Genomic DNA, 13532 nt, shown 5'->3' on the forward strand with positions numbered 1-13532 from the left:
GGGATCACACTGTGATCACACTATGCTGACCCTCTGCTCAGAATAAAAGTATAATAGGATAATAGGCCCGACATCAGTGTGTACTTTCAAAACTACTATTGCTATGGGCATCAGCTCTTTTTTTGGTGCACCATTTTGAGTTCTTCCTTTGCCTGGTGCCCATAGCAACCATTCTACCCAGCTTTGAGGTTAAAAAAATGAACATAATGGTTTCTCTGGGCAACCGCTTTACTCCTCATCTCCACTTGTATTAATGCAAGTCCTTCTAACATAAAAAAAAACCTGTCATTGTTATCCATGATAACCAATCAGAGCTCAGCTTCCATCTTTGAAACTGCTCTGGTAATATGAAAGCTGTGCCATGATTGGTTGCCATGGACAACAGAGACAGTTTTGATAAATCTTGTGTTTACGAGACTCGGAAAATTCTCCCTATGTTCACGGTGGATGTCAGTGTAATAATCCCATTGAGTCATCGTGTCCTCCTATTGAGCACGTTCAAGAGTTTATACAGTCTGAGGATTTATGGTTTAGAGTAGGGTTAATACCAAACACTGATACATGGAGATTACTTTTGTGTTAGATGCGGGGGGGTGTAGTTTTCAGAAACGTTGTGTAATCCTTCGCGCTTTGGGATATGTCTTGGCATTTAATATAGGATTATTGTGTCATAAGGAACAAATTGGTTTATGAAGTATCACCTAGGCAGGGGCAGACGGGACACGGACATGGTCTTATGAGCAGGGACTCGTGATGTCTCATGTCATAGGACGCAACAATGAATGAGGGGGTAATAACTCATGACCTCATACACACGACCCTAAAGGGTTGTACTCAGGGCCGTGGAGCCCCAGAGGCCCAAATGATCCATTTTGCCCATATGAGAAGACCAATACTATAAAAGACCAATCATAGGTGGGCCCATGAGCTTCAGCTTAGGCCACTGCCTACCTACCATGTGAGGTGGTGTCCTCAGAAGTGTCTCAGAACGTGGACCACACATACACACGACTCTAAGGACACACCAGAGTGGCCATTGGACAGTACCTACACTCGGCACTGTATACTCCCCTCCAAGCAGAGGGGCAACTTCAAGCTCCTGGGCCCCAATATTAAATCTGTAACAGGATCCCTTACCTAAAGGGACGTCACTATAATAGGTGCACGGATTGCAGTTGTACTTGTGGCCCTGAAGCCCGGAGGCCCAAAATGATCCATTTGGCAAGACCAATACTATTAAAGACCAATCATAGTTGGACCCATGAGCTTCAAGCTTCACCATTGCCTACCTACCATGTGAGGTAGTCTCCTAAAATCTGTGTCCACATAGGTGTCGAAGGTCCACCATGCTCTTTTACATCAAACAGTACGGTGCGGGCCCATAGAGGTGCAAGCTGTAATAGTTTTATCATGGGGTGTACGTGACTTTTGGGTCATTTCAGCTGTTGGTCCATTGTCCGATTGCCCAGTTGCACATGACTGAAAATGCAAGTGTACGGAAAAACTCCCTGGGCATTTCCTCAGCCCTCCATTTAAAGAGAACCTGTCAACAAGTAAAAAATGGCCAGTTTTGCTCTTACTGTCTTCCCGTTACTCTCCTGAATATTCCATTTTTTTTTTTTTTTTAAATCCTCCATATGGCTTTGGAAATATGATCCTCATTATTTGGTGCTCTTTAATGTTTTTGTTGTTTTTTTTTATAACAAGGGGGTGTGGCCCACAAGGAATCATTGAGCCACGCCCCTTTGTAAGGACCATAAAGCTTAGCACTAAATAAAAAGGCCCATAATTCTGGAAGAAAAAGAAATGGAACTGCATACTCAGGGCAAAAAATGGGCAATTGTGACTTTAAAGGGGTATTACTTTTCAATCTGAATTGTTAAGTGCTGCGGATTATGGTTTTTTTTAAAGTAAATTCCTGATGGGTTTCAATCTCTGTTTGTAGTTATTCAAGAAATAAAGTTTCCTATTGAGTAAGCAGAGATCTAGAAACTTTAACGAATTGATGCAAAAAGTAAAGGATTGAACAGTAAAGAATAATCATTATCGGGTGAAACCCTTGATTACGGTATACATACATTCCTTTTAATAATGATATATATGTATATGTTTGGAAATGGCTATGTACATAATTCCCATAGGAACGAAAACTGAAGCGAACACAATTAATCTGTTATTCCTTTAAGAACTTGAAAGGGATGTTGTGTATAACACATTCCGCGATAATCAGAATTCTCACCCACCAGCCATTGTGTTGTTGTATCTGTGATCACATTCTTCCAGGTGCAAGCGAAGTTTCTGTAATGAGGCTGAGCCGTAATCGTACACACGTGGCATTTTATCTTTTTTTATTTCATTTTTTAAATGTATTAATGCTTGAAACTTCTCTCAAAGTTTAATTCTGATAGTTCATATTCTCAACCAAACTAGATCTTAAAGGGGTTTTTTTTCCCACGAACAAAGTTAATTTTAATCTACATTTTAATCAATAGATCTTTCAATAATATTAACTTCCACAATTGGATGTGTTTAAAAAAATGTTCCCGTGCTGAGATAATGATAATCTTATAAAAGTGCAGTGATTTTTGCGGAAGGTCTGCAAAGAAACCACAGACGTGTGTATAGCACCATATATGTAGCTGTGAAAACAGCAGATGGAAGTTGTATGTGAAAAACTGACATCTGAATGAGGCCAAAGGGTATGTGCACACTATGTTTTTTTCATGCGGATTCCTCATGGAAACCACCTGAAGAAGCACACAAAAGAGAAACACCAAAAGTACTGAAACGACTTGCTATGCACATGTTCTGTCTCTCGTCATTTCTTTTACCCTTGCAGCTGCTAAAACATGTGACCTGTCCATTCACCAGGTGGCTTCCAAACCGACAATTTGTGTTCTTGTGCTCATATCCTTAAGCTGCTGCTAGTGATGAGTGAGCGTGCTAGAATATTGTGTTATCTGAGCATGCTCGGGTGTTATCCGAGAATCTCGGGTGTGCTCACGTAATATGTTTGAGTCCCCGTAGCTGCATCATTCGCGGCTGTTAGACAGCTGCAACACATGCGGGGATTGCCTGTTTGTTAGACAATCCCCACATGGGTTGCAGCTGTCTAACGGCCGCGAAACATGCAGCTGCGGGGACTCGAACATAGAACATAATATACAAGCACGCCCGAGATACTCGGATAACACCCGAGCATGGAGGATAATAACCGAGCATGGAGGATAACACCCGAGCATGGAGGATAACACCTGAGCATGGAGGATAACACCCGAGCATAGAGGATAACACCCGAGCATGGAGGATAACACCCGAGCATGGAGGATAACACCCGAGCATGGAGGATAACACCCGAGCATGGAGGATAACACCCGAGCATGGAGGATAACACCTGAGCATGGAGGATAACACCTGAGCATGGAGGATAACACCCGAGCACGGTAGATAACACCCGAGCACGGAGGATAACACCCGAGCATGGAGGATAACACCCGAGCATGGAGGATAACACCCGAGCATGCAGGATAACACCCGAGCATGGAGGATAACACCCGAGCATGGAGGATAACACCTGAGCATGGAGGATAACACCCGAGCATAGAGGATAACACCCGAGCATGGAGGATAACACCCGAGCATGGAGGATAACACCCGAGCATGGAGGATAACACCCGAGCACGGTAGATAACACCCGAGCACGGAGGATAACACCCGAGCATGGAGGATAACACCCGAGCATGGAGGATAACACCCGAGCATGCAGGATAACACCCGAGCATGGAGGATAACACCCGAGCATTTGAGGATAACACCCGAGCATGGTAGATAACACCCGAGCATGGAGGATAACACCCGAGCATGGTAGATAACACCCGAGCATGGAGGATAACACCCGAGCATGCAGGATAACACCCGAGCATGGAGGATAACACCCGAGCATGGAGGATAACACCCGAGCATGCAGGATAACACCCGAGCATGGAGGATAACACCCGAGCATTTGAGGATAACACCCGAGCATGCTCGGTCATCACTAGCTGCTGCCCATTCCCGGCCCCAGGTCAGATAATGCACATCTGATGACAGTCAGACCCGATGTACAGAATAAAGACTTCCTCTGTAGGGTGCAATGTCAGTCGCTGCCAATATAACATGCGGCTTTTCCGTTTTTGTTGTAATTAGGTGGGTTAGACGCATTTTCATGCTCTTTTAAGTTCTGTGGGAAGGAAAAGTTGACACTCGTCATACTCCCTGGAAGATTTATTTAATAGCTTTGCATGCTTCTGCTGCCATTAAATGCAATTAATATCATTGGAGAGCAGTAAGATCACATCCCTGTGCGTGCTCCTACCTGAGATGAGGAAATCCATACGCATTATATAAAGTAACCAGTTGGCTGACCTTCTTGGAAGGATTCCACCTCCGGCCCCAAACCCCAGGCTTGTAACACATTAACGAGCCGTCCCTTGATGGGATCGCTTCTAGAGGAGGAATGCTGAGCCATTACTGTGACGTGGAACATAATTCTTCATCTATTATGACATTTTCTATAGACAATAGTAACTCGTACCATTTATCTGCATCGTACATAGAGTATTCAATGGCACCTGAACTAACAATGAAATGTTTTGTTTTGTTTTTTTATTTTGGGTGGTGGGCGGCCATATTGCCCTGGTGTATCAGCCCTTTCCTTGTCTGTAAGTAAACTAGTAGCCTGTTCAAATCCCGAGTAGTGATAACAGTTATGTCTTTCTAAATGGCTTGAACATTAGAATGGGCAACATATTGGCCCAGGGGCGGACATATCATTGGTACAGCCTGGGCCCCAAGAGATAAGGGGGCCACTTCTACCTCTATAGTAGGTGGAATGTTGCATTTCTAGGAGCTCTTGGACTGTAAAGAGCCCGTATATTGTTCTTGCATAGGGGCCTCGTCTGTTTGTGTCCGCCAGTGTAGTCGACCACGCACGACCAGCTCGAATTTAATGTTCGCCTTTCATAATTTTATAATGTATCTTCATTTTCTGATACACAGCTATTTTCACCTGTCATTAGGTAAAAATTGAACAGTATTTGCTCTTCTTTTATTTCTACTGTTTTATTTTATTTATTTTTTTAAATTCGCCAAACGGTTCCAGAGATATGGGTTGTTTTTTTTAATTTAGTGCTAATTGTCATGAACTTTGCCAAGGGGGCATGGCTTTGTGAACACAATACAGTGCAACCTAAAGACACACACCCTTGTAAACAACATACACATTAGCACTAAATAAAAAAAAATCCCATATCCCTGGACCTATATGGCAGATTAAAAAAAAAATCATACTAAGGGGAGCAGCTGGAATGAAGTCCGGAATGAAATCTGGGCACTTTTGATATTCTTTACATTTTACAGTCCACTGGCGGGAGCTTAAGAGTTTACTGTAAACTGTTTTACTATTGAGATCAGTGGATGAAAAGTATGTAGTGAGATCGCTCCTGTGGTAGCTGCAGACAGGCAAAATTTGAAAACTGAACTCAAACCCACTTTAAGTTATTTTACTGCTTTAAAAAAGACCGAGGAGGAGAAAGTGAGTATGAGGTAATACAATGAAAAATAGAAGCTTTCAGAACGAGAAGCACATTAAGAACAGTCCTTTAATTATGGCGTTGTATAGTGCCCTCCCTTACTACGCACGTAAGGCAAGTTCAAAGGAACTAAATGATGGGGTCCGAGTCCCTTTAAAAGAGCAGTGATGCAAATCAGGAAACTTGCATGTTGCATCCAGATGCCCTGTTTTCCATCGTGTTTTCTTATGTTATTGAAGTGTTGTCCAACATCTGCATCGCGACCATAAATCTAAACCTTGACGACCTAACGTGGTTACAGCCCTGTGCGCTGCTTTTCACTTCTCGTAAACCAGATGTATCTCTGATCCCTCACTAACCATACAGGGAACCTAGAAGGTCCCAGTACAGGGCTGTACATTAGCGCATATGTTCTCAGTTTATGATGTGATGGGTGTGTTTTTTTAGAATTTCTTGCCAGCGTGAAACTCCACTCCCTTCCTAAGATTCACTCAACGTGTCCCCGCGTCCTACTGTTTTTACAAGGCAGTTTTATTTTTCTAATGGTAATCGTCATATCCTTTAATTGTAAGTGATGCCTGTATGAGCTCAGGAGGAGGACACGGTGCAGGGAACGGGCAGCCTAGAGGTATCTCTTAATGGGACCCTTTATATAATCTGATATTGAATTAGTTATGGCAATATTCAGTTCTTAATGAAGGAACAACTTATATCGGTGTCATCTCCTGGAAACGCCCTGCGGAGCGTACATGACACGATGCATAATGCGGCCAAATGGTGTATAAGGAATTCTTTAATGGCTGAGGTATGAGGCATTGATGCCTCACTAATGCTGCTACTCCTTAGCGTTCAGTTAATGTGACACTTCACATTTGGATCTGCTCCAACAGTAATTCCCCATTCATTTCTTAAAATAATGTATTATTTTAACTAGAATTGGTCCCATTAAAGGATATTGCTTTGTTTTAACTTAAAGGGGTATTCCCATCCCCGAGATCCTCTACCAATATGTAGTAAGTGTAATAATAATAATATTAGCAAATACCTCCAATTAGAAATGTGGTATAGTTCTACTGATCTGCTATGTTGCTTACCTCATTGGACAACCCCGTTAAAGGGTCAACTGCACTTACCTTTGACTGAAGTGTCACAGTAAACAGATTAGGGCGTCCTTGACTGGACTGATCCGCTGTAATCTGCATTGCCACCCAGGGGGGAAGGGAAATCAGAGGGCTGTCAATGAAACGCCGGACTGGTCCAACAAAGTAAACGCACCCTCTACTACAACTGGAATAGAGTTGACGCGTTCCTTTTAGTTTCCAGACATCTGCGCAGATCTGGTGTTAGTTTCACATGACCAACATTACTCCATGCCAATTCTTGGTTTTCGTGCTTTGCCCTAATGGCTAAAGCTGGCCATAGATGAGATAGTGGCCATTCAAGTGACTGCTCATTTCACAGCTATAGTCACAGCTCTGTAGTTATCTCATATTTGTTTATAGATTGGAGAGGTCAAAATCCAAGCTTTGCGCCCAGATGATTGTTCCACCAGACATTAGAGGATTGTATTGAAAATTGGCTATAAAGGTTAAAAGTTGATAATCGAATATTAAGCTTATATATGTATTGTCTTAATTATCATCCACGGCAAAGACAACGACATTCATCCATTGTATAGGGCCCCATCCAGCCATTGTGTAGGGCACCATTCAGCCATTGTGTAGGGCACCATCCAACCACTGAGTACCCATCCAGCCATTGTGTAGGGAACTATCCAGGCATTGTGTAGGGCACCATCCAACCATTGTGTAGGGCACCATCCAGCCATTGTCTAGGGTACATCATCAGCATAATACAAAGTCATGTAAATCACAAAACTGATGAAACTAAAATGCAAGAAATGGCAAAGCTAGAGCGGAGGCTCTTATAATTTTGGACTGTAGGGAGCAGCAGACTCCTTGCACACATAGTCTATCACTTTGGTATTTCAGCCTCCAGCCTTCATCATTGTCTATTCTTTCTTTCCTGCTGTAAATCAGTCATACATTTTTCTCGGAAAGCTAGGTGACAACCAATATACTGTAGCTAGCATTAGAGTTTTATCATTGTCGTCACCCAGTTTTCTCTGACACACCCAATATGGCAAACTTGCCCGAGGATGGCCAATGGCTAGTAATTTGGCTGATAGCTCTTTCCCAACTCCCCCATACACAGAAACCCTTGTCCTGACCAAGCGCTCCTGAGGTCCTTATCAGTGAGCTTCTGCCAGGAACATCTGGTTATGCTTTTTCTCCTTACCGAACAAATGAATTGGGTGATTATATTCCAATCCTATGTTCCCCAACACATTCTGTCAGGGGACATTCAGGAGTACCCCATATACAATATATAGTCTGACGTTCCTGCCGAAATATCTGTGACTCATCCCAACCTACCATGTGCCATTTATAAGATTGGTGTCTTCTTATATGTCTGACTGGCCTTTGGGCTCCTTCAAGCACCAAAGCTCGGGTAAGACTACCACCTCTGCATATCCTACGCCTACGTCACCTGTATTTACGAAAGCATGGATAATGCTAGTAAACCATTAACAGGAGTCATCTTCATAATTAGCATAATGTATTACTATCATCTCTAAATGGAAGCAATCTTTTTTTGACAAGCACTATTTAGCCTCATATGAGAGGCTACACATATTTGAACAGAATAGTCAGAATTTCCCAAGAGAATGAAAGCATTCGGAGCACGCCAGATCACATACTGTAGATTTATGTGTTTCCTTTGCATTAAACAGATCCAAATTAATTCAAGAAACATGTTGGTTTGTGGTGATTACTCTCTTATGAGAGGGAGGACTTTGATAACTACCTGTAAAAGCACCCAAGATGGACAGATATGGACCTAGAATGTCTTGCCACCAAAACAGGACCTTCCATTTTTTCAAACTCTTTTTTTTCTAAAGAACTTTGGAGTTTGCATTTCAGATTTTTTTTTAAAAAATGGTAAGATTCCATGATGAAAAAAAAGATGCCTTTAACTGGCCATACACATTAAGAAAAACTAAACAGTTATGTTCTTCACGGACCCCCTTAAAAAATGTATGCTTAATGGGGAGAGAGGACAAAGAATTGGGCATCTTAAAATCCAACATGCCAGTACCTTATTTACCCCAACTCTTACCATTAGAAGGACACTCGAGAGGCTCTCACATATGATGTCATCATCCGACCCCACCAAAAATTGATAGGCTCGGAAAACCGATTAAATTTGTTTGGATAACTTAACACTTAGTAAGGACAACTCAGGTTCTTGTGTCCTGTAGGTATATACATTGATACAATAAAGAGAGTCCTTGCTTTGACAAAGGTGCCCATCTTGCAGTGAATGCTAAAGTAATTCCAATCTGAGTTTTTCCATAATAAGATGACCACTTTAACATGCCCCAAAAGTGCTGACTAAAGAGCTAAAATATACCGTCCATCGTTGGGTTGACCAATTAGCAGAGAAATTAATCTTGTAACATAGCCCTCATGTACTTTGGATGAGCAGCCAATCATCTGATCTGTACGGGGGCCACCCGAATGTCCCCTGACACATGATGTCGAGAGGGAAGGATCAGGCAGTTGGAATTTTACTTTTCGATCCTTTTGTTTTCAGTGGAGATCAGCCATCATCAAACACCTCTTTCTTCTCTCTCCCGGTTGGCCAAGTTGAGCTCTTGTGTATGTGGGAATAGCTAGAGACAGCCGTATGTCAAATGGACACTCTGCTGACAGCTATCTCATGTCTATGGCCAGCTTAAGTTTCTTCTTGACATCTAAGAACCATAAAACGTCTTGAGTCCAGTGGTGTTTCCACTCAATTTTCACAGCCCACTGAATAGCTTCCTAAAAGGTCCCATTTTGTGGGTGTAATTACACAGATACATTTCTTATTCTGGCAGATTCAGACTTGACCTATGGTGATGGCCAAAGAACTGGCATAGATATAATTTTATGTGTCCTAAAAGGAGCGTTCTTAAATAAAAAGACAGATCCTCTTGTCAACTTTTAGTCTAGAAGGTGCTAGATTTGACTCCTTACTGAACTGCATCTGAAACGTGGATGCTGATCTTAAAAAAAAACAGAATAAAGAATAAAAATATTTTTAGTTGATTCTTTTTTTTAATCCTTCATAATTTTGTATGTATAGACGGATATTTATAAATCTGTACAGGATCTAAAGGCTTTTAATGGAGTCCCCAATACCGCACAAGTCTCTTACTCGCTCCCACGTTGCGGACACGGCCATAAAACTATCACACAGCCGGTGGTAGATATTTGTAGACAGGGGCCTATAAAAATAAGCCTGTGTACAATTAGCTGGTAAATCACACCATCGCCCGGCGGCCGCAGCCCTACAAGTGGTTGGAATTTGCGGGCACACTTTATTTTTATTTATCCACCGAAATGACTACCACTTGTATTACGATCCCGGTTGACTTTTTTTTTCGCCCTCTTGGAACATTAGGTTTATTCCAAGAGGGGAAACATTGTGTCATTTTTACTCATCTCTATGGAATTCTAGTAAAAATAAAAAATAGAAACTTTTTGTTTCTTTAAAAGTCAGATCTGTATTCAAGGTTTTCCATTTGTCGGTTTGCTTCTTAGACTGTGATTGACCGCTGGGTTTTATTTATAGGAGTCCAAGCTTCGCACCACCCTCCCCCTTAAAAATAAAGAAGTGACTAAAAGGAGTGTGTGAAGGAAACAGAGGCTTTTGGCTGGCTGCAGTCACTGGAGGAGGAGGGGGATAGGATTTGAAAGGGGTTTGTTCAGAGTTGCTGAGCTTAGATCACATCTGCTCCTGCCGCCTGTGATGGGATTAAATTACTGCACATTCTGAGTGAATGAGGCTCTTTAGACAGGGAGCCCTCAGTCACTGCACCTCTGTCCTGCCTTCTCTGCCTCCCTTCCCCTTACTCCAGAGCTGTGCATTCATTACCAGAGCTGCTGTGACTATCAGGCAAGGATCATGTGCAACCACCCACTCTGATTGTGGATTTTTTTTAACTCCCCATTGATAAAACAGAGAGCAGTGCCAGCTACGACTACCTGGGCACAGTCATCTGCACCATGCACTGTAGACCTTACAATGCACAGTAGACCTTACATGAACACATGGTGGATCTACTAGGGCTTTCGAGACTATTGACCACCACTCTATAGCAGGATTGTTGAATTTACTTTACATTTGGACCTGATCTGACCCGTGGACCCTTCTCTTTCCTTCCAGGATGCCAGCTGCAGCTGGAGATGGCATCAGTGACTCTCCTCCAAGATTCTTGCTTGGGGAAAAGCCCCCAGTCCAACTTGAAGACTCCTTTCTACCAGCTTCTGTGAGCAACGTGTCCAGGGACACCCTGCGAAATTTCCAGCACACCAAGAGAGTGGGCAACTACCTGATCGGGAGGAAACTCGGAGAGGGGTCTTTTGCCAAAGTCAGAGAAGGGTTACATGTGGTCACCGGAGAAAGGGTAAGTGAGACCCTGCGGATGGCTGAATGGGCTGGGGGTATGGGGAGGGAGATCACTTTTTTTACTATATTGGTTACCTATTATTATTGTTTTGAATTGTATCTATTTTAGTTGTTTATTGTGTATATTAAATTGTATTGTTTCCACGCTACGTAGGAAAACATGTGCGTGTATATATATAAAGTAACTTGTAAAACTAAAGCTATTGCAGCCCATGCTGTGTGTATATGTATCCGCGTACTCTGGGTTCCAAGAATATTTATTTATCATGCATTATTTATTTACTTTATGTTCTACAAAATTATATATAATAGTGTGAGTGCTCTGCATATGGTATACATTGTATAATATATACTATATACAGAGCACTCACGTCAATATATATGTGTACGAGTGTCCTACTTACACTGTATGTAGTTTTAATCCATATTCTATATGATTTTATACATCTTTCAGCGACTTTGTTTGGAAATTATAGTTTTATATTCCCCCACTGCCTTCTGATAGTTTATAGGAATAAAGGCTCATTTAGACGTCAGTTTTTCACATATAAACTCTATCCATGTTTTATAAAGCTTGAATGTAATATAGTCTATGAGGCTGTTCACGTCAGTGTATTTCCGCAGACTTAGTGGTCCTCACAAAATCACAGAGACATATCCAATTTTGATCCGAATCTCGGATCAATGAAAGACTGAAAAAACAACGTTGTCACAGACTGCTTGATATGAGAAGGGTGCGTTCAGATGTCCATGTAAATTGGTCCAAAATTGAACCTTAATGCACGGACTGGCCGCGGCTTCCCCGACCCGAGTGTGACAGTGTCATAAAAATACATGATGCTGTCACACTCGGGTCAGGAGACCTATGGCCAGTTCATCCATTAGCGGTCCAATCTTGGACCGATGTGCACGGTTGTCTGAACACGTCCGATGGTTGAGAAACTGTCGTTTTTCTTTCATCCAAAAAAACTATCAACACTCTGATCAAACTCCGAGGAGTTTGCTCCGTGTTTTTACCATCAGAGTTTCATCAGTTTTTCTGATATGCAGAAAAAAAACCTGGAGGTTTCTCAAGCTTCTCCTAGCAAAAAGTCAGTGTCTTACCTTGGAAAGTTTGATCTGTGACTCGGACATGTCTCCTTCCCTGTCAGTGTGAATTGTGTGAAATATCAATTACTGTTTTCCATATTAGTGTCATTTAAGGTTAAGAAAACCGGGTGCATAGGGGGGATTTATTCCTCTGTGGCCACGTTCACACGTTCAGTATTTGATCAGTATTTTACATCAGTATTTATAAGCCAAAACCAGGAGTGGGTGATAAATACAGAAGTGGTGACAGGTTTCTATTATACGTTCCCCTTACAGATACTGATGTAAAATACTGAACGTGTGAACGGATTTAACCTCTGTTTGGCGTCGGCTTATTGAATTAACAGGCAGGTTAATATTGGGGGAAGGGGGTACAGTGGGCATACCACCCAGAAAATGGTTGACTGATTGGCAGCATTAATTATTGTACATATGAAATGACCCGTGTGTACTATGTACTATGGTGTCAACATATACAAGAGCACTGTACAGAGACCAAGTGGTTTCTCTATGTGGAAGGACCACTGTCCTAATTGGCTTTTTTCCCAGCATGTTAACTCAAGGGTCATTGCATATGAATCAAAATTAGTCCTCTACCTTAACATCCAAGCATTGGGTGACCTGGTCTAAAAGTGTTTTACCATCAAATCAACCTGATGACTCCATGTGTTCCCGTAAAGCTCATAGGCTTTTATTGAGAATGACTGTGCATTCACAGGAAACCTTCCACCAAGAATGTGCATCGGGTTCCCATCTGTCTCCTGGCGGATTAAGTGTAAAAAAACCATTTTCTAAAGACCAAGCAAACTTTGGCTCAATAATTATTATTATCATGCACCATCTTAATCTGCAGCTTTACAGTCCTCATCACTGTCCCCATTGGGGCTCACACATCACAACCTACATTTCCTATGAGTACGTGTTTGGAGTGTGGGAAGAAGCTGGAGAATCCGGGGGAAACCCATGCAAACACGGAGAGAACATACAAACTCCTTGCATATGTTGTCCTTGCTCGAGTTTGAACCAAGAATCCCAGCGCTTAAAAGTAACAGTGCTAACCACTGAGCCATAGTAAAAGGCCATCTCAGAGTGGGTAGCCTGCTAACCACTGAGCCAGCATGCCGCCCCTAAATAAATAAACGAGATGGACAGATCGGTGTACAAATTCTGCTATTAGTTCTCTCCTACCCTTCAGCCAGTACTGGATGTTGACGCCTGGTTTTACTTTACGGGCAGCTTTAGGTGGTCCCCTTGGATTGGGAAGTGCCTCCAGCTGTCATAGCAGCTCTTGTGGGACCTTTTCCACTGCACACCTGGTATAACAAAAGATGGTAAAACGTGTTTAATTACGTAGCT

General features: G+C 42.3%; 1 protein-coding gene across 1 annotated transcript in view; it reads left to right on the top strand.

Moving 5' to 3' along the window:
* The window catches only part of HUNK (hormonally up-regulated Neu-associated kinase), a 78984-nt gene that overhangs the window by 12375 nt on the left and 53077 nt on the right, over positions 1–13532 (top strand). Inside the window, exon 2 of the mRNA XM_077293975.1 lies at positions 10845–11085. Coding sequence (XP_077150090.1) covers positions 10845–11085 — 241 coding nt within the window. The remainder of the gene's footprint in view (positions 1–10844; positions 11086–13532) is intronic.

This window comes from Ranitomeya variabilis, chromosome 3, assembly GCF_051348905.1.
Source record: "Ranitomeya variabilis isolate aRanVar5 chromosome 3, aRanVar5.hap1, whole genome shotgun sequence".
NCBI classification, from domain to species: Eukaryota; Metazoa; Chordata; class Amphibia; order Anura; family Dendrobatidae; genus Ranitomeya; species Ranitomeya variabilis.